The 20,467-nt window shown below is 38.5% G+C and overlaps 1 protein-coding gene across 1 annotated transcript; it reads right to left on the bottom strand.

Moving 5' to 3' along the window:
• Positions 1 to 6,531: 6,531 nt before the first annotated feature.
• On the bottom strand, positions 6,532 to 12,826 carry LOC132979176 (histamine H3 receptor-like). Its single transcript, XM_061044751.1, has 3 exons — positions 12,433 to 12,826; positions 11,555 to 11,721; positions 6,532 to 8,063 (listed from the first exon to the last, which is right to left on the bottom strand). Exons 1-3 carry the CDS (start codon positions 12,677 to 12,679, stop codon positions 7,311 to 7,313), a joined length of 1,167 nt encoding a protein of 388 aa, XP_060900734.1. The 5' UTR covers positions 12,680 to 12,826; the 3' UTR covers positions 6,532 to 7,310.
• Between the last annotated feature and the right edge of the window lie 7,641 nt (positions 12,827 to 20,467).

Below are 20,467 nucleotides of genomic sequence, written 5' to 3'. Positions count from 1 at the left end.
GGGACTTGATCTCAGCACACATTGGGAAAAAAGCTGGTTACAGCCTGGACGAGTCACCAGTCTATCACAAAACTCTCTCTCTCTCTCTCACACACACGCATGCACGCACACACACACACACACACACACACACACACACACACACACATATCCAGGCAAACAAACACACTCACACTCCTCTGCAGCCCCTCCTAATGATCCCCCCTGTCTCCTGAACTGGGAGAGCTGAAGGTGAGTCTCCCCCTCCAGTCATCTCTCCCTCTGCCTCACCAAGACAAACACTTGAAATAGACACTAGATTCTTCTTTCTGTTTTTTTTTTTCCCTTTCTTTTTTTCATGGATGGGACAGGGGAGGATTTTCAAAAATGTATTAAACAGCAAGCAATAAAAAATAGACCAGGTGGGGTCAAATTCCCTGCAAGTCTTCAGGCTCCACAGGCAGTGTGGCCCGTGATGTGATGATGATATGAGGACAAGGGAAGGAGTCTAACAAGAGGAGGGAAGAGGGAAAGAAATTATCAATAATGCAGCGTACAGCATATACAGCTGACAGTAAAAAAAAATGGAAAACACACTGCCTGAGAGTGAGGAGGACATGACCAAATTCAGGACTGAGTTGCTTGAATGACCCACACCAAAAATTCACTGTTTTCTTTGTGAGTTCTGTTTGAATGCTGTGGTTGTGTGTGACAATTACATTATATTTAATTACATTTACTTAACTTAGATACAAACCAGCTTACAATGAGGTAATTATACCAATGTGCACACAGCCCAAAAATCGCATTAAAATCAACAGAGATTATACATTCAATGTCTTCATCCACTTTTTATACTGAGCAGAAATCTCTGCATGTGAAATGTAACTGGGATGTGAAACAATCTCTGCACACTGGCATCTGCCGTGTGTTTATTTAATGAACATGTTGCAGACAAACACTGAGATGTGTTGCAAAAAAAAAATGGGGAGAATGAGGCCAAAGTAAAAACCAAGAAGAAAAATGGCTGTTTGATTTTATTTTGGTTATGTTTGCTGCATTCATTTCCAGGGATCTGGTATGTCAGTTAAATACATTTAGTCAGTTTCAGGTTTATTTTCTTTTTATTGATGAACTAAAAGATGCTCCATAATGGAGCCCCTCGGGAGAACAAGGCCCTTATTCTCCCTGTGTCTCTTGCTTTCTCCCTTTTTCCTTTTCTAAATTCTATCTATCCTTTTTGTAAAATTTTAAAAGCGCCCCCCCCCACCCCTTTTGTATTTCTTGTATTGTAAACAGCTCACAAAAGCATGACAAGGTCTCCACTCATGTTCCCCCTGCCTCCCTCTCTGTTCTCCCAGCTATTTGTTATTGTCTCCCAGTTATCTATCGCGTGTGTGTTTGTCTCTATCACGCCTTCTTTATTCTGTTTTTCCTCTGCGTCAGAAAAGTAAAAGTTAATTAAATATGGAACGAGATGGAGCAGCATCTCTTTAAACCATCATGTCATTAAAATGGCATCCCTGGGAGATCAGCTTAAAAGGAGTCGGAGAACAATGTCTTCTCCGTCAGATATTTATGGGTCTGGTTATGTAAACATGCTCCCTTTATTCTCTATGTATATTTCATGTAATTATCACTTTTTGTAGCGCTTCTCCCCTGAGACTGCAAGAGGCAAGAAGTTACTGGGGGAATGTCATTAGAAGAGACTATTGTTACAGTGCTGCTGATATACTGCGCGAGGAAAGAGGCATCACACCCGGTCCTGTGAAATCTTTTATCTATATTTGACTTCATCATATAAAAATCATCAATGTCTTGTTTCACTGTGTCTGCAGCAGAGTCTGAAAACCACGGCCTGTACTCTGCAGTTGGCCACCTTTATTAAAACCAAGAAAGACAAAATAATTTTTCTTATTTGCTGCCGTGTTGAAATTTAGAAACAAAGTTCAAAAAAACCCTGATGCCCCTTACTAAACATGCCCATGTATCAATCTTTTATAAAAGCTAAAGATCTTGAATTTCTTCTGCGGCAGAGGCCAATGAAGGTTGCTCAAAGGCCTGGGTGTCAGCTGACGGAAGCTACTAATTAAGAGGGCTGGAGAGCCAGTGGGGGGCCTTATGAAACAGGGGCACCTGGGTTTCACAAGAGGGGGCCGGGTATCCATCGCAACTCATCTGCGTTGCACAGGGAAGACTATGCAGTCCGCTCCAGCAACGTGCCACGTAGCACTCTTTCATTCAGGTGTAATGTGGAATAAAACAAAAGCCCTCCTCCCACGTGCCGTCTTGCTGCATGTTTGCCATCACAGAGGGAGATGTTACTGCATTGCATGATGAAACTGTGTGTGTCAAGGTGCATTTTATTCAAGACACAGGCACTGTAACATACAAGTTGTAGACGAAATGGAAACATCTTTGTTTAATGCAACATGATACAGTATATGTAGACTTTTTTCCTCACTATCTTGTAATTAAAACTGCACACAATCTACCTGCTATTAGCCCGACCTAATTTTGACTCTGACAATTTTAAAACTTATCATATGGTTCCAATTTTTCTTGTACAAGCCCACTCATGGTGGGAATCTTGAATACAGAAATTTTTGCAAGTCTTGTGAACATATATCTGACCGATTCAATCATCTAACGGTTTCTTGTTTTATCTGCAACTGAAAAGACAGCGGATAGCGGAAAAATAGTGTGTGATGAGGTCATATTACAAGTTAAAACATTTGATAACTCATTATCTACTGCAAAACAACATCGAATATAGCATTCAATCACATTAAAGCTAACGATACTGCTTGATAGGAAAACATAATATGATAGATAGGAAGAAGAACAGAAACTCCTAGCTAGGAAAAAATCGTTAGCTAGCCTTCTGTATACAGTGCTAGCTAACAATACTGTTTGTTTATGTTGTTTGCTCCAAAAACATGATTCAAATTATAAATATAGAGAGCTTTTTTTGTTACTGTTTAAAAAGCAGTACATTTTGTCTGGTTCCCTATGATATTGATTAGCAGACCTGGTATACAGCAGTTCAATATTGTAACAGCTTTCGAGTTTCCCACTCTCCCACTGAGACAATAGAGGTAAATAAATCGCTGCCTTGTGAATATGGTGGAATATGTAGGCTGCTTTCTTAGTTCGGTAGAGGTGTAACAATCCTGTGTTTGTGTATGTTTGCAACCCAATGTTGTCTGTTGTAACTGTATAAGAACTTCATTAATCTGGTTTGTGAAAAATGGTTACTAAGAGCGATCAATGTTAGTGTCCAACTAAGCTAACATACATGGTGGGTTTTTTTGTAAGACCTGGAGCAGGAAGTTCAACACAAAGGTTCTGTTTCACTTTGTGTTTATCAGAACAAAAGAGATCCTAGTGTTGTGTCATCTTGCCTTTCTACCAATTAAATATGGACACAGTCAAATAATGTAGCAAATGTTAACACTTACACTGGATCTGGACTCCCACAAGCTCAACTTAATGTCCCACTCTTTTCCATTGTTCATTCCATTTTCTTTGATGTAGGGTCAAAATGTCTCCAAGTAATCTAAGTAGCTCTGACTTTGGGGACAATATGAGGTCTGCCATGAGTTCTGTCATTACTCTTTCACTCACCACAGGCAGATCCAGCTCCCGACCACCACTGAACCTGCCATATTGCTATCCAACCTGACCTCACAGACGAAGTAAACCTAAGTGAACCACAGTTTCCAAAGTCGACAGCAATAACCACTGCAGAATTGCTTTTAATCAACGTCTGAAATGAGGGTGACTTGAAGCGTCGCCCCATGCTGATTAAATGTAATTGTTTAATTGCCAAGTGCTGGGAACCCATCCTAAGAGGATTCCAATGGAATTATTTAATCTCTAGTCAGGAAGTACACTGCAGGAGAAAAAAAGCAGAGGGAAAACGGAAGAACGGAAAAGGCAAAAAAATCAAGCAGAAATACTCTTTTTTTTTTCTTTTGGAGTCTGTCCCTCATGAAATATTAACTGGGGTTTACATGCAGTTAGCTGAGAAAGTGAACAGCCTACGCGAGGAGAAAATGTACACTTAGTGATGCTACAACTTCAAAAGAGGTCACAGTTTTGGCCTGTATGTGCAGACTAAAGTGGTTTGGTCTTGTCTGACAGTTCACTTTTACATTCTACCTTACCTCTAAAAAACGAGCAGTGATGGTCTACATGGTCTTGTTGTTAAAAATGTCTACTGTTTTTTTTCCCCCTGATTAGAATTGCATCTTTACACATCCCTCATCTATTATTTTTCATCTGGCAGATCAGAGGTGTAACCTAGTTTGAAAACAAATGATTTCAGCATTAAGTCATCCCTAAAAAAATAGCTAAAGAGGATCCTTTCACATTTTAACTATTTAGATACTCTCATGGGGGAGTTATAGGCTCTTTCCCTGCTCTGATCACAGACTGGGTCTCTGCTAATGGAGCTCTATAAACTTTGGGGGCACAGGTGCAGTCCACTTGGGGTCACAGCTTTTAGATACAGAGCTTGGGGTCACAGATATCTAAACCTTACCATTAACACACAGATTTAAAGGACACATCTTTGTATAAATGTACTGAAGCCTTAAGTGGGCATGCATCCATACATTTTAGTTACTCCGTTCCCCCAGTGATAATGAGTAATGTGCGGTTGTTTTCTTTACATCTCCTCTTATTTATCTCATATTCCAAAAAGCAAAAGCACAAAACAAACATAGAAATAGGCTGAATTCATTAGTGTGGGAAATGGCACCATGACATGGTCTGGCCTATCACAGTAACCAGCCTATTGTTTTGTTTTGTTTTCTAGATTACCAGAAAAAAAATCCATTATCACGAGATGTAACAAGCTTTGTTATATCAAGAAAGAAAATAAATAAATCTGATATAATGGGAACAAACAGCTTTGTTATCCGCTGAAATAATGAGAAACTAAGTAGAGATCTCAGCAAAAGAACTGAAATTTACTCATTATCACGAGAAAAAAACATTTTTATCTCAACATAATGAGATGAATAAGTCAAGATCTTATAAAAACAACTAAAAATTACTCTTTTTCGTTGGGCATAGTGAATGAATAAAACGTATGAATTCATGCTGTCTGCATGGGCTTTGGTGTGAACGCTTAATTTGAATCTCATCTTTATTTTTCATAGGGCTGCCTCTCCTGCATCCATCTGAGCTGGCATGATCAGTCTGTTAGCCGATCAGTTTGGCAAACATGCCATGACATTTCAATCTATCAACAAAACCAATATCAGTAGATCTCCTGATATAACTGCACATAGTGTGAGTGCTCCTCACAGTGATACGACTCGTGCTGTCGCATTTAGATACACAGAGACTAAATGCAGGCCTGCCATTCTGCTGATAAATGCAGTTCTGTCGCCCCAAGGGAAATGTGTCTGCATCCCTCTGGTCTGCACTGTTTTTCTGTCCTCCCCCACCACCACCAACACACCATGGGCAGAGAGGGGAGTGAGAAGGGGGAGCACAGGCCTGTTTCTCTGCAGCTGTGCCCTTATTCCAGCACCTGACCAGGGGCCCAGATGTGCACACAGGCAACAGCAACAATTTGAGCAATGTAGGTCCCCCGTGAGACCCAGGCACCTGCAAATGTTACCCCCTCTATGTAACATGATGTTGTAATTACAGGCTTAATAAGTCTACATCTGGAAAGAAGTCTTCAATCTATCAAACCAATATTCATACACTGTGAACAATATAGTTTTTATTGAGAATTAAGATCCTCAGTCAGTAACAGAAATGTTTATTGTTTCAAAAATCATTTCATTTCATTTACTTTAAATAAACACATAATGTATTGTTTGTTTCTTAAATCACATCATAACTTTCTTCCAGGTCTAGAGAACAACATTTAGATAATGAATCAATTTAACAAGAACAGCCACCTCAATATACTGATAGCATAACAGCACTTTAAAACTTTGATAAATCATAGGAAATACAATACTCTCACTATTCAAGTTTTGCAAGAACAATTGACACTACCTGGCGATAAAATGACTCACTAGATGTAAATGTATGAAGAGCTCCATTGAATTATATTCGTCAAATATTGTAAGGTAACATTGATTTGTTACAGTCATGATCCAGGTGCAAAAGTATAGTTTAATTATAAAATAATGTAATTAATGATTCAAACTCCGAAAGCTGTGTAAAAACATGGACGACCATAGAGAATGAATCTAGGATGAGGCAGAGTTCATGCTCAGACACCTCACACAGAGGAGGCTGTGAAGGTAAATGGTGACATCTAGTGGCTAATTGTTATAATTACACCCACTGACCACAGTAAAATAGTGTTTTGGCAATATTTGGTAAAAATATAACGGCTTACGTTAAGCCAAATACAAGCTGTAAAAATGTCACAATCATAAGTGTTATAACAGTCAAAGTAAAAATGAATTGCCATAGTCATGAACACCTGTGGGTGACTGCTTAGTTTAATCTATTAAGGATGAAGAGACATGGAAAAGGTATCTATTGTATTAACCAAAACCAAAAATAGAGAAAATGAAACGTTTGACCTTTCATTTTATTTACAGTTATACGTAATGGCACTTTGTGTTTTCATCACTGTGCTTTAAGAACATTTATAGTAGAAAACATTTTAAAAGAAGAGGACAAAAATATCTAAATACAAGACGCAGCACATAAAAAAACAGGACAGCATAACTGATGAATTTCCCTCTATCTTGTATGGATCTCATTCCAGACAAATATTCTAGTTACATTTATTTTTTTTGCAGTATAGATATCACACAACCCAGATAACCCACTGTTGGACAATGGAAGTACAATTCATTTCTAAACATTACATACAGATACAGTACATAGCTGGCAGATCTCCTTATTATTTTGTCTGCATGGTACTAACAGACAGAATTGGTTTCACTTTTTTTCCCTGCCTATCAAACAGTACAGCTCTACTAAACTCATCCTGATCTTACAGGTTATATAAACCTCATAATATTCATTTTAAGAATTATTATGTTAGTAAAGCACAATACAGGAAATATTATGCTTTATGCATATTATGCTTATGATGTATGTTAAATACATACTTCAGTTGTAAAGGGTTGACCTGATCGACAATTAATGATTATTATTCATATACATTCAAACATTGGAAAGTACAACTAAAAACTATTTAACCTTGTCTTTATCGTAAGATACTGTACAAAGTTAATCATCTGAGCTCTTAAACTGTGGAATTATGCTTTACATTTTTAATTATTTAAATCCATAGTTTGGAACATTGTAAACATTTACCATTCATCCGTGTTAACCCGTCCTCACCGTCCAGCACGAAACACAGACGATGCAGGAGTTGTGCGCCGCTTCGGGCACAGGATCTTGCTGAAGGCCCTTCGGAAGCTGCTGTGACAAAGTGGGTACAGGAATGGGTTAATGGCAGAGTTGAGCCACAGGAGCCAGAAGGTGACCTCGTACCAGTGATGCTGGATGCACCGCCCTCTGCAGGCAGCACGGATGATCATCAGTAGGGTGTACGGTGCCCAGCAGATGGCAAACACACTCACTATGACAGCCAGGGACTTAGCAATTTTCTTATCCCTGGACAGACGGCTGGGCTGGGCTGCCCTGCTGGTGGAGGGATCGAGTTTACCCAAACTAGGAGAGGAGGTCTGAGAGTGAATGGAGCCTCTCACAGCCAGTTTCATCCCAAACCCCATGTTGTGGGACAGGGGGACACCTTCCCCCTGGGCGCAGGCCGGTTCGCTCAGATGAAGTTGGAGCTGCACCTCCCTGCTGTGGAGCCTCCTCCTGCGTATGCTGAGGTAAATGCTGAGGTAGAAGAATGCCACAGAGATGAAAGGAGAGAAAAACTCCAGCATGGAGGCACTCAGCAGGAAGTACCAAGAGTAATAGAACTCCGCGAAGCACTCGTCCTTTGGCACGCGGCTCCTGCCCACCACCAGCTCCCAGAATATGATCGCTGGGCCGTACAGGACAAAGGCCAGTAGCCAGACAGCAATCATCTTGATTATGGCTCGATGAGTCATGCTCTGCCTCGCACGGTAACTCACCTGCAGTAAATATAAGCATAATTCAGGAAATATACTTAGAGTAATAATACAAGAGAGGGGTCAAGACATTTTATGTGCAATTGCTGAATCCGACCAATAGAAAAAAAGGCATTTTTTTCTTCTTAAGTGCACTGTGTTAAGCTATAAAAATGCAGGCAGTTTATTTAACCGCAGTGATGGTGGAAGTATTTAGAATTTCTGCAATCGAGTCAAACATCACACATACAGAGTGAGACATTATTCCTCTAAATGTATGCATAGAATAAAAGGTTAAGGCTTTCATCATGCAGGGAGAATCTCTGTCAGTTTTTTTGTTTCTTCTAAAAGAAAATCTATCATACAATTGTGTGGATTCAGTATTCCAATTACATTTTTTTCTGTTATGAGCTTGTAACATGCTTTAGATGTAAAATGTTTATCTGTACAGAAACTAAGCTATAAACTAAATTCAGCGAGGTAAAAATGTAATTTGCATTCAACGTAAAGAGTAGTAGTGTAGAGAAGTGCAGTTCTTTATGAATAATACTTCTTTAGAGCACTTCAGCACATTTACTGCTTTAAACAACTCTGCTGTCCTTACATTGATCACAGCACATTGGTTCAATAAAGATGTAGGGCTGGCTCCAACTAAAGGACATAGATTAAAGCCACCCAATCTACACAATCATTCAGTGTAACCCCTCAAACCCAGGGACACTGAGGAGCTCACTCTTGATAAATGTGCAATGTAATGTAAACAATGTAATCAAACTTTCGTTATTCCATAAAACAAACAAAATGTCATTGACAGGCAGATAATCACATAATACAGTTTTGCTTGAAAATCAGACAACATTTTACTCTGTACTTTTTGCACCCTGCTCAGTGTAGTGATGCAGCATTCAGAGAGGGAGAATCAGGCTGAATTTTTGGGTTTTCTTTGTAAATTGATAGATTCCTCCTAGATTCACATACTGAATTCAATATAGCAATGAGAAAGGTCTTTTACCTGCTCTTTTGTATATTAACAATGAGTAAGATCTTTTACCTGCTCTTTTGTAACATAACAATGAGTGAGGTCTTTTACCTGCTCTTTTATAAAGTGTCTTGAGATAAAAAAAAATGTTATGAATTGGCACTATACTAATAAAGATTGATTCATCAGAGCTCCCAATTTTTTTTAATTGAAAATACACACAAAACAGAATTTTTTCTGCCATGCAGTGAGCATTTTTGTTAATGTGCTGACATGTCACTGAACTGTTTAATACATCTGATGTGATTCCATCTTTCTTTTAAAAGACTAGTTTTGTCCTGTTGCTGCTGTCAATCCTTTGTATTTCAATAGAGAAATGCTTTCAGGAAAAAAGCTTTTTGGCTGTTTGGGCTCTGATTGATCTCTCCATGTTGGAAGGACGATGACACAGAGGAGGATCTCAATGATCAAAGCTAGCTAATTAAAGAAGAGGCTCTCTGTCTCTCTGGTGTTATTTGCATTCTTTGCTCTGATGTTAAGTGTTTGCTTGTGAAAGGAAACAGAACACTCTCTTTGTCTTCCATGCCAAGCCTCATCCCACCTTTGAGTTGACACAGAAGCGTGTAGGATACAGTCAGCAGGCTAATACACAGAAAATACCCATCAAAAGGTTCAATGGGCCCAACAGCTGAAAAGGCTTGGAGATTGTGACTGCTATATCCGTGCCAAGAAAATCGACATTACTTCTTCTGTGCTAATGCTTTTTAGAAAAGTAAAGAGGAGTAACCGGGTGGCATGAAATTAAATTGAATTAGAAAATAAAAATAAAATGAGGCTAGTGCTGCACAAAATTAGAAAAAAAAACATGTGAAGAAATCAGAGGCTGTTTAGAGAAAAGGGACAGAGGTCAAATATTTGCAAACAAATTCAAGGTGAAAATTTGGCAGTGTAAACTTAAAATCTGAGGCACTCTGATGCAGTATAAAAATATTTTATTTAACAGGGATTTGTCTTAAATTAAAATACTTTCATTTGTTTAGATGTAGAATAAAGTAAGTACCATGTGTTTTGACAGTTGTGTGATGATTTCTGTGTCTTTTCTGATACTCAGTCTATCTCAAAGTCAAAAATTTGACTTTTTTTCTGTCTCGGTCATTGGGAAAGGCTATAATTAGGGGTGGCACTGGGCCTGAATGGGTCAGGAAGTATTAACCTCTACAGATGGGCACTTTTGGGAGGAAGAAGAGGCACTGCCCCTACCAATGACCAGGGAGGCTCACCAGTCAGAAATTAGCCACAGACCACAAGCAGTGGCTGCTCGTGGAATGGCTTTTCAGCTCTTAATATCGTGCTTTCACTTAAATGCTATATTCACTTTATCCACATAGCGTCCATTTTCCTCTGATGTCATGCTCAGGGTGGGAAGGGCAAATTCTGTTATCCAAAGTAGAAGGTCTATAAACCGTATAATGGATAAAGGTATCATTAATGATTTTGATAAATCATTACCAATGAATTTCTTTCACATTGGTCAGCAAATAAAAAGAAAATGGAAATTGAAAATCCTACAGCTAACATTAGCAGCAAGGCACTGGATGTTACATACTAACTACTTATCAGACTAAATTCCTAGCTACTTGTATATATAATATACATATTCCCTGCTTTAATATGAATTGCAACCAGTATCATAGCAGAGCAACATTAAAGCAATATCACAGGAGTGGTCGTTGTAGGCATGAGGCCATAGGCCCAGTGCAAAAGATAATGACAGCAGTGCTAATATTCTGTTTCACAACATTTATACTCCCGGCATATAAAAGAAAGCAGTAAACAAACAGATTATATCTTTCCTCCACCAATTCAACAATACTTTACTTCCATATCTTAACTGAAAATAGACTGTTGCCAAGCAACACAAACATTTTGCGGGCCAGCTAATTAGATTAAATTTAGCAAGATCAATTAGAGTTCTTTAAAATAGATGAATCAGGACAAACTCTGTCTGCAGTACAATAAACTTACACTATTCAGAGCACTTGGCTCAGGCGGAGTAATACTCATTGTAAAAAGTCCCAGTAATGTAATACTCATATGCATGTTCTTCATGTTATCTTTTACTCCTGCAGCACTTGAATTTCCCCACTGGGGATCAATAAAGGACTATTTTATCTTATCTTATTATGCCATACCAGCACTCATGGAACGCCTCTTGTCCAATCAGCATACTGGGTCGGAACTAACTGTTACATAAAGTTACAGCATTCAAGTGCGACGTCAGAGGAATATGACTGCCGTTCAGAAATGATGAATGAAAATGTAGGAAAAAAGTGTCTGAGGAGGAAAAAGGGGAGAAATAATGCCAACAAGTTTGGAATCAACTCAAAAAGTTTGTTTTTTTTCTGAGAAAAAGTAGGCTACAAGATTTCTTTGCAAATACTGCAGCCTATATGAGACATGTGTGTTCTGTGTTCACAATCCTAAATTGACTCTTTCACGTGCACCACAGATGGAAAATACAGGAAGTTGGACTCACTGCTCTGGTGACTGACAGGAAGCGGTCATAGCTGATAAGAACAATGTTAAAGACAGATGCAGAACAAAGCAGGTAGTCCATAACCAGCCACAGCTTACACAATCCTCGACCCAGTGTCCACCTGCCTGTAAGGATATATGGGATGTAGACTGGGATGCAGAAGGCCCCTACACAAACAGTTATGAAAATGGCATCACACACCAGGAACAGCATATTTAAATGCAAAGTCACTTTTCAAGGCCCCATTTTGCACTTATCATCAGTTAATCATACAATACATTGTCCATAACACATATTGTAAATTGTAAGAAGGTATAAGCAAGCATTTATAGATTGTTTTTACACTCAGCTGTAAGTCTGTTTTTATAGGAGAGGTTTTTGGTTATATATGGTTATGAAAGATTCAGCACTCTAAACACTTGAAATATCCTAATATTTCTTGGAACAATTTTAAAGTGCTTTATAAGCAATCGATTGAGCCTACATTTTCAGTCAATGGCTATATATGCGGAATAAGTCAAATGTTCTTAACTTTGAAAAATGAAGATGTCAAGCTTAATACTTGATAAGGGAGGAATATAATATAAGACTGATTAGAAAAATAATAAAAGTGACAAAGAAAAATAATATTGGTCCTGTCATGTGAACTACTACTAGGCCTACTACTACTACTTCCTTAGGAGTCTACATCTGTTCCAGTCCTGTAGGCTCAGTTCATACATATTATAATAACTCTACTACTATTATTATAGAGCCTATGAGCACAAAGAGTGTATGATAACATAGGAAAAAACTGTCTACAACAATGCATTGATTGATTGCACAAGACTGTATATTCTGTTTTTACAGGACCTCATACAAAGATGAAGGTTACTTACCTACAAGAAAATCGCATATTGCCAAATTGAGGAAGTAGTAATTGCACTGTTTTCTCAAACTCTTGTCTACTTTAAAGGCTAAAATGACCAGTGCGTTGCCCAAAACTATCAGAACAACCAAAGTCACCATCATCACCATCAAAACGACAAACGTGGGTCCAGAAGACACGAAGCTGCTCTGGATTCTGGATTTGGGATTATCAAAATAGAACCGACTGTAGTTAGAGTCACTTTCCGCCTTCGACATGGTCCTGGTGTGAGGTGGACGATTCTGTAGTTAAAAATCCTTTAAAAGAAACAAAACAAAAGAAGACCAGCGCGAATGATGAAGCAGCAACAGGTGCCAGCCGAGCACACACAGCATCCAACACCCCCCATATGTTCTCTGACATCTCCGCTTTCTAATGACAGAAAGCACAATGTCGCGGAAAATCCACGAGAGAGCGCCCCACGATCACATCCACAACAGGCTGCTTGGACACTTGATCAGAAGCACATGTTAAGGCTATGTTAAAGAGTGAAGCCCTAATGAAGCCTTACATGTGTTGCGATCATTAACTGCAACGAAGCGTAGTTTGTGTAATTCCAATTTGTACAAGGTTCAGATCATTCACTATCTAAATAATAACCAGTCTTTAAAACCGATATGATAGCCTAAATCCCCTGAATCATTTCATACACACGACACTAAGTTAATCTGTCACTCATGTCATATTAATTCTAGATGCTTATTTTTTTATATGAAGGCTATTGCTTACTTTTGCCACCTTAGTTCAACTCTATCACTTTATCTGATAACTGTTCAGTTTAACTTAAACTTGCCACTTAATATGTGCCAATAGCCTGTATAGTTTTGAGTTTAATTGGTGCATAGTTTACTTATACTAGCTAGGTAAATACATTGTACCTTTATCTTTTATTTTATACCATTATATTCTTGTTTTAGTTGTGCTCGTATGAATGCTCTTCTTCTTGACCTTTTCTGCTGCAACACTTGAAGTTCCCCACTAGGGATCAATAAAGGATTATCTTATCTTATCTTATCTTATAGAGTGATTGGTAACACAGTAAGATTCAAAAAGTAAACCACAGAAAATTAGGCTTTCTTCACTTAGTGAAGTTAAGTTCACTATAAAGCGTATTAAGGTGAGCTAGCTCATGTAGCTATTCGGCTATATCGAGGCTGCTCTCTGAAAGCCAGCAAAGCAACAATATGTTCAACAGTTTGTTCAATGGGAAAACCTAATTGAGAGCACCCGTCATCAACAGGGTATTAGCACTTATTAGTGATCTCGATATCGTCGTACTCCAATCATTTGTCTTGCATCCAGGAGTCGATTATTTTGCATTGATTCAGTTACATTTTGTAATCAATGGAGCAGGTCTCGGTTCAGTCTATCTCTCCCTGTTGATGTCCATTCATAGAAAGCTCATGTGATTCATAGGCAGTAAACAGTCCTTCAGCAACCACACAATTTGATAGGTATGACTCTGCATGTGACACACAAATGTAGACAACATATCCCTTAGGTCTACATATTAAGTTACTGTTGACCTTAATAGCGCATTTTAATGTTGACTCATGAGAGGTCAAAGTTCAACACGTAAACAAACAAAACCCAAAACATGCTGCATCCCTTATCGTGTTGACAAGTGAGTGGTGAGGATCAGGGTCAACATTTTACCATTCATGTAGATTTTGTGAACTGTAGGCTGCCTTTTGTGTAATCATTTATAATGGTATATGGGTAAATGAAGCAGACTCATTTGTTTTTATTTTATTGTTTTGTTTTTATTAAAAAATGTCTGGTTGTAGTCCTAATATTATTTGAGAAATTTGAGAAATGCAGAGGGCACACTTTTATGTGTATACCATCCATCCGGACACAAAGCAGAGAAAGCCGTAGACCTTTATGTGCATTCTGTCACAATCCCGTCAGTCTCACAGCTGTGGTCCAAGAGAAATGAGAAACACTCCAGAACAGTAGCCTGTAAGTGACTGAAGGCGACCAGCATGAATTACTACAATTTTCTTACAAATGGAACCACCATGCACATAAATCAGTCTCGTCACGGTGGCAACACAGGAAACAGAGTACGGACACACAGCAAGTGAAGGAGTTTAAATGCAGCTTAATTCAGACCCCTTACCGGTGTTGATTACAATATGCTATATTTAAGTGAAATGTCTTCCCAAAGCAGCTCCACAGAAAATGATTTTAAACCTATCTTAGATTGGTGTCATCTCATTTTGTACCTTTCATCACCAACCCATCAGTCTTTGGAAAAGAGAAATGCAGGTGTTAGAATGACCAGAAAATATGAGTTGTTTGTGCTTTTAACCTAATGGCTGATGGGAAATCAACATACAAAGTTGTTCTACAAATGCAAAAATGTAATTACATCAACACTTGTTAATGCTTGAGCTGATTGAATACAATTTAATTTAACAAACTGTAAACCTGGCTGTTTTTGCAGTTGTCTTGAGATCACAACATGCTAATTTATGAGGTTTTTAATCTCATGAAAGCTATAGCTTTTTCTCAAAATCACAAGAAAATCAACATGTTAGCCAAAGAAAGCAAAGGATATTCATTTTTAAAATGTATATAGAGTATCATTGCCATGCCAGCATGCAATAGTCTGATAACCGTAGCAACTGATTCAGTCATGATCAGTAATCAGACTATATTTTAATCACTATTCAGTTATGAATCATCCCCAACATGATAGAGATGTTGAAAACTGGTCAAAAGACAACAGTCATTCTGAGTTTTTCACCATTATCTTATGATCTCTAGTATGAAATCCATATCAATTTAACCAGTAAGCTGAATTACTGTTATATTCAAGACAAAAAACATCATGGACAACCAATCACAGTCTTTCTTGATTTTTAATTTCCCTTATCAGGTTGGTGTTATTCTTTTTCCAAAAACTGAATAAGTGTCGCACTTCATGTAAAGATCATGCAGGTGTCATTAATATTAAATCATGGTTTCAAAGGTCATGCTTTAAGAGGTCTTGTATCATCAAGTATCATTATGCCATGCATGTGTAAAATATGTTAAACTGCTGCATAGATATTAAACAGAATGCACAGAAAAGTGTGTCAGGGAAGCAATTAATTTGGCAGGTGCAAGTGCAGCGAGTCATCTGGATATGGAGAGCACTCAGAAACAAAGCAGAGCCACAGAGGGTACATACAGGCTCTAGTGTTGCCGATTATACCGAGCCCTGCTGTGGCCCTCCATTACTCTACTACTCAAGTGTTTGTATTTGTGTGCTGGGCTGGAGTGCTGAAGCTATCATACTGTAACAGCGTGTCTATCCATAGTAATCACTGCTCAAATTAAAATAACATGCACAGTGCATGAACCATTTCTCCCTTCAAACATGAGTACAGGCGTTTAAAAGACCGTGTAGTAAAATACATCTTAGGCTGGATATACATTTTAATACCTAGAAATTAGCTTGTCCATATTATCGGTTGGGGTTTAGAGATGAGCAAAACAAGATTGACTGAACGATATTAACATTAACACAAGATACCCAATCCAGTCCTGACATTCATACTGTATACTATGAGAGAAATAAATACTTAATAAAACTGAAAGCCTTTTTAAAATATCGGTCCGTGTTACAGAGAGCATAAAGTGACATATCCCCAAATGATGCACAAAAAAAGCATTATATAAAGTGAATATTTAACAACTACTTCATAGTTATTAGAATCTCCAAGGGAGTGAAATTGTTTCCAAAGTAAACAGAACTGAATTCTTAATATTTAGTAGGTGGCTTATGTGAAAGCAAGATACAATAATTGGGTAAAAAGATGAAATCGGAAAGCAAAGTCTAAGTTGGCTATGAATAAATGTAATAGCAGGTCACACTGATTCAAGTACCGCAAAACGAGGGAGCTATACACAAACTTTGACTATGTCACTGTAAAATGTGGGAGTCCAGATTTAGCCAATCAAGACCCTTAAATCTCTAAATGTAATGCTGCACATCTATCAGGAGCAGCAAAAGAGCCTCACATACAGTAAGCAACCGTTGCTATAACAACATTGCACAGTCTTGAATTTTTATGTTTTCCACATTTCTGTCTTTGTTCATTTTCCCATTTGACCTAATTGGCAACTGATATTCTCACATTCAGCCAACAAGAGCATTAACAAAGGCATTATTTTTTATATTTGTTTTAGTGAAGAAGCTTAATCTTATTGAGCAGATTTTGCTTTGCTTCGCGGCTTCCTGCTGGAGGCTGTTGCAGCAGTTGAAGGTTGACAAATTGTCAACTTTCTTTGGTTCCAATGTCACAAAGAGACATGCAGCAGTTGTTTAAGTACATAAATCATTAAAAAATAATCATGTTATGGAGAACAAAACATTGCTTTGGCAGATTAATTAAAAGATTGCAATAAATAAGATAACGCACAAAGAAAAATCTAGGTCAATGGTTGAACATGAAGGCTAAAGGGAAAATGGCTGTTTGACAGTAACGTCACTTCTTGTAATATTTGTCAGTCTCCACATCACATGGGAGCTGTCACAGTTTACACAATAAAAGCTAATCATTAACAAGAAAGCTGAACTCATCTTTGGAAGCTTCACAGTCTCTCAGTCTGTTTGGCAGGGCTGCCTGTGAGATGAAGGGTGCTGGCATTTCCCTCCTGCTCCACATCCACACAGGCTCATTGAAATGCTGTGGGTGTGCCTCATCATCACACTCCTTTCACTTGTTAAATTTTTCATCTCAGTTTCAAACGCTCAAAGCAGCCTAATCCATGCATCGCTGTACCCCACCCCTCATACCACCATTCACTAAGTAAATCATAATCAAATATATCAAAGTGCATACCAGATTAATAAATCAAGCATTTATAAGAAGCACTTAATATTGAATAACCATAATGCATCATGTTAAGGCTTTGGACAGATAAATTAATTGCTGTTGACACATTTTGAGATTTTCATCATCTCAAAGTTAAGGCAGCTGGATTATATAATAAATCCTTCAGCAAATGGCCTGACAGACACTTAAAGGCACAATGAATTTAATTTGTTTAGTGCGGTTCATAAACACAACATGCAAGGCCGGCCCCTCCTCACCTACTTAAACACCTGTTGCATGCTCTCGGGTGCATGATAAAAAAAACTGAACCTGCTCAGGTTTTCAGCGAAAGCCATTTTTCTAATGTCTCATTTTCAAGGGAAACCAGGGTTAGAACAACCTCACATCCCACCCTGTTCTCTCTGCAAAATAAGACAGTGCAGGCACAAGGGAGGGTCTCTGCAGATTAAGATACTGGTACATGCCTGTTAGTCATATAGGTAATGATTAAAGGCGTTACTTTGGTACAAGTCTTTTTTTGGTTGAGGCATCTTAAACCTTTTTTTTTTTTCTTTTTCTTTTTTTAAGATTTTTTGGGGGGATTTTTGTGCCTTTAACAGAGAGACAGGACAGTGGATAGAGTCAGAAATCCAGGAGAGAGAGTAGAGAGTAACATGCGGGAAAGGAGCCACAGGTGGGATTCGAACCTGGGCCGCCTGCTTTGAAGAGCAAAGCCTCCATACATGGGGTGTGCGCACTAACCACTGCACCACCATTGCCCCAAAAACCTTTTTGTTTTTATGACACATTTACACCTGGCTGAGATTGAAGTTTGTCTTGGCCTTAACACGTTGATTTAAGATGTCTTTCTCTTCATCCAGGTAGGATACGGAGAAACAGATTACATTCTTATATAAGGGTGTAAACGGGGTCATTATTTCTTGCTACTGTATAATGGATGTATCGTGTAATGGCAGCACAATGATGTACAGTCTATCCCGATGCTACAATTGAGTGTTTTCCTGCAAGGCACTTCATGCCTTATTGGCCATCATCTTTCTTGAAGACCTTGACTCTGGTGAAAGCCTAAACAGACATCATCTTTCTTGAAGACCTTGACTCTGGTGAAAGCCTAAACAGACATTATCTTTCTTGAAGACCTTGACTCTGGTGAAAGCCTAAACAGACATTATCTTTCTTGGTTCTTGACAGCAATTCAACTTACAGTATTTCCTACAAAACTCAAATAAAACGTTTTAACAGATGAATGTTAGAATATCCTTTGAATTGGTTGTAACAGGTACAAAAATCTGACTTTTAGAAGGACTTTTAATCTGTGGTTATTCGCTGAAACATCCACTGAGCTCATACCTGTACTTCTGGAAATAATAAAGTAAAATGTGGTAAAAGAAGTGGAATTCATCCGACTTGTTTCCTTTATGTCTAATCACTTAACTAAGCAGTCAAAGAAGCCCTTCCTATTCAGACTGCTCTGTGTGAAGGGAATACACACTGTCCTTTCCTCCCCTACCTTTCTCTCTCTCCCTCTCTCTCTCTCTCTCTCTGCCTGTCCCTTAAATGTCCCTGCTGGGGATTCTATCTCCTGGTTTCCTTTTGAAGCAGTGGCCTCTCTTTGCCTCCATTATCTTGTAATTTGCGAAGGATTACGCTCTGGAGCACACACATTCCACCCTGTTGCTTAAGAACTGTGACAGCTTACAATAATTGCCATGCTAATTAGCAGGAACTAGCCCAGTGCGCTTCTTTCCCTCACCAGACCTGATTTGATGAATATGCTTTGATTAATGTCTGTGTTCCGACAGTACTTCCGTACCACTGTAATTAAATATGCCCTGATGGTGATGACTGACTGATAAAAGTTAACAACTGAAATGTCTATTGTTTTATTTAAGACAAATGAGAAAACTTGTATTCAGTTTGGCCGTTGAAAAGCTTTTATTCAGGTGTTGAGCCACTGTAGGGAGCAGTACTATAATTAAAATAAGATCAATGATACATCTCTCGAATGTCAAAGAAATTATGACCAGCTCCACCATAGTTACATGAACAGGCAGCCTTAAATCCAAGATACATGTATCCATCCAAGAGCATTAATGCTGTGTAGAGCATGATAATAATTACAAGCAACAGCCAGATATGAGCACAGGCTGAAAATAAAAGGCAGCTGTGAAGTGGCCTTTTCTCTCCTCCAGTGTAGCGGCTCATACTTAAAGAGGTGAGCAGGTAAAGACTGAACAAATCTCGTCTCTAATAATCTGCATCATTTTGGCAAAAAGAGTCATGATAATATTGACAAATTAAGAGGATGTCTAAGTGACATATAAAATGACAGTTTCTTGTTTTTAGCAATGATGGCTTACCCCAAAATGGTCAAGTCTACATTATTAGTAAAGCGATTTGTCTATTTGGCATCATTGTCATTTTTTCTCCAGGACAGGTTCTTTTGACAATGCATTCAGTTATTCTTTAGAACGTACACCTGAGTTAGCATCTTCGAGCTAAGATGGTAGTGCAATCATCTAAGAAAACACATATGAAATAATGTTCTTAAAATGACTTATTCACACCTGACGTACTCAGCTGTTACTGTAATTCAACTGACACACCTGTTAGTCAATGTTTGGAAGTATAGGTTTCTGTTTCTGATTGTGTTGGTCCACTCAGTCACTGAGAAAGACATCTCTCTTCTCACAGGTGACTTAATAATGCATTTGAAGTTCATATTTTATGCTAACAGGTGTCTGCTTTACAGCAAGATCTCAAGTGACCCTCTCAGCCAGATACAGACATCCCTCAGGGGGCCTAATTGCTTGAAACAGAGCCTTCAAAGTCATGCACAAAGAGCTAACCTTCAGTGCCTCAAAATGTCTGCAGCCAATTTCCTTTATAAAATAGTATAGCCCGAAATGCGGGGGGAAAAAAACGACCTTAAAACAAAGGTCAGATCAAATTAAAGGTAGAAGGTTCAAATGTGGCATTCATTTGAGGGTTTGGGTAGGAAACTTTCACAAACCTTGTTACCGTCTCTGACAGAAACATGAAACAGTTTCAGCCTGTGTTGACATCACTTTGGTAGAAAATACTTCCATCTAGTGTACACAAGAAGAAGGTCAGTAGGTCAGGGGCAGTGGCACACTTACAGTGTGCAACAGGCTGTGAGATAATTCGACAGGATAA

The sequence above is a fragment of the Labrus mixtus genome, chromosome 8 (genome assembly GCF_963584025.1).
Source record: "Labrus mixtus chromosome 8, fLabMix1.1, whole genome shotgun sequence".
In the NCBI taxonomy this organism is placed as follows: Eukaryota; Metazoa; Chordata; class Actinopteri; order Labriformes; family Labridae; genus Labrus; species Labrus mixtus.
Note: the sequence above shows the minus strand (reverse complement) of the source record. Positions and strands in the feature narration are given on the sequence as shown.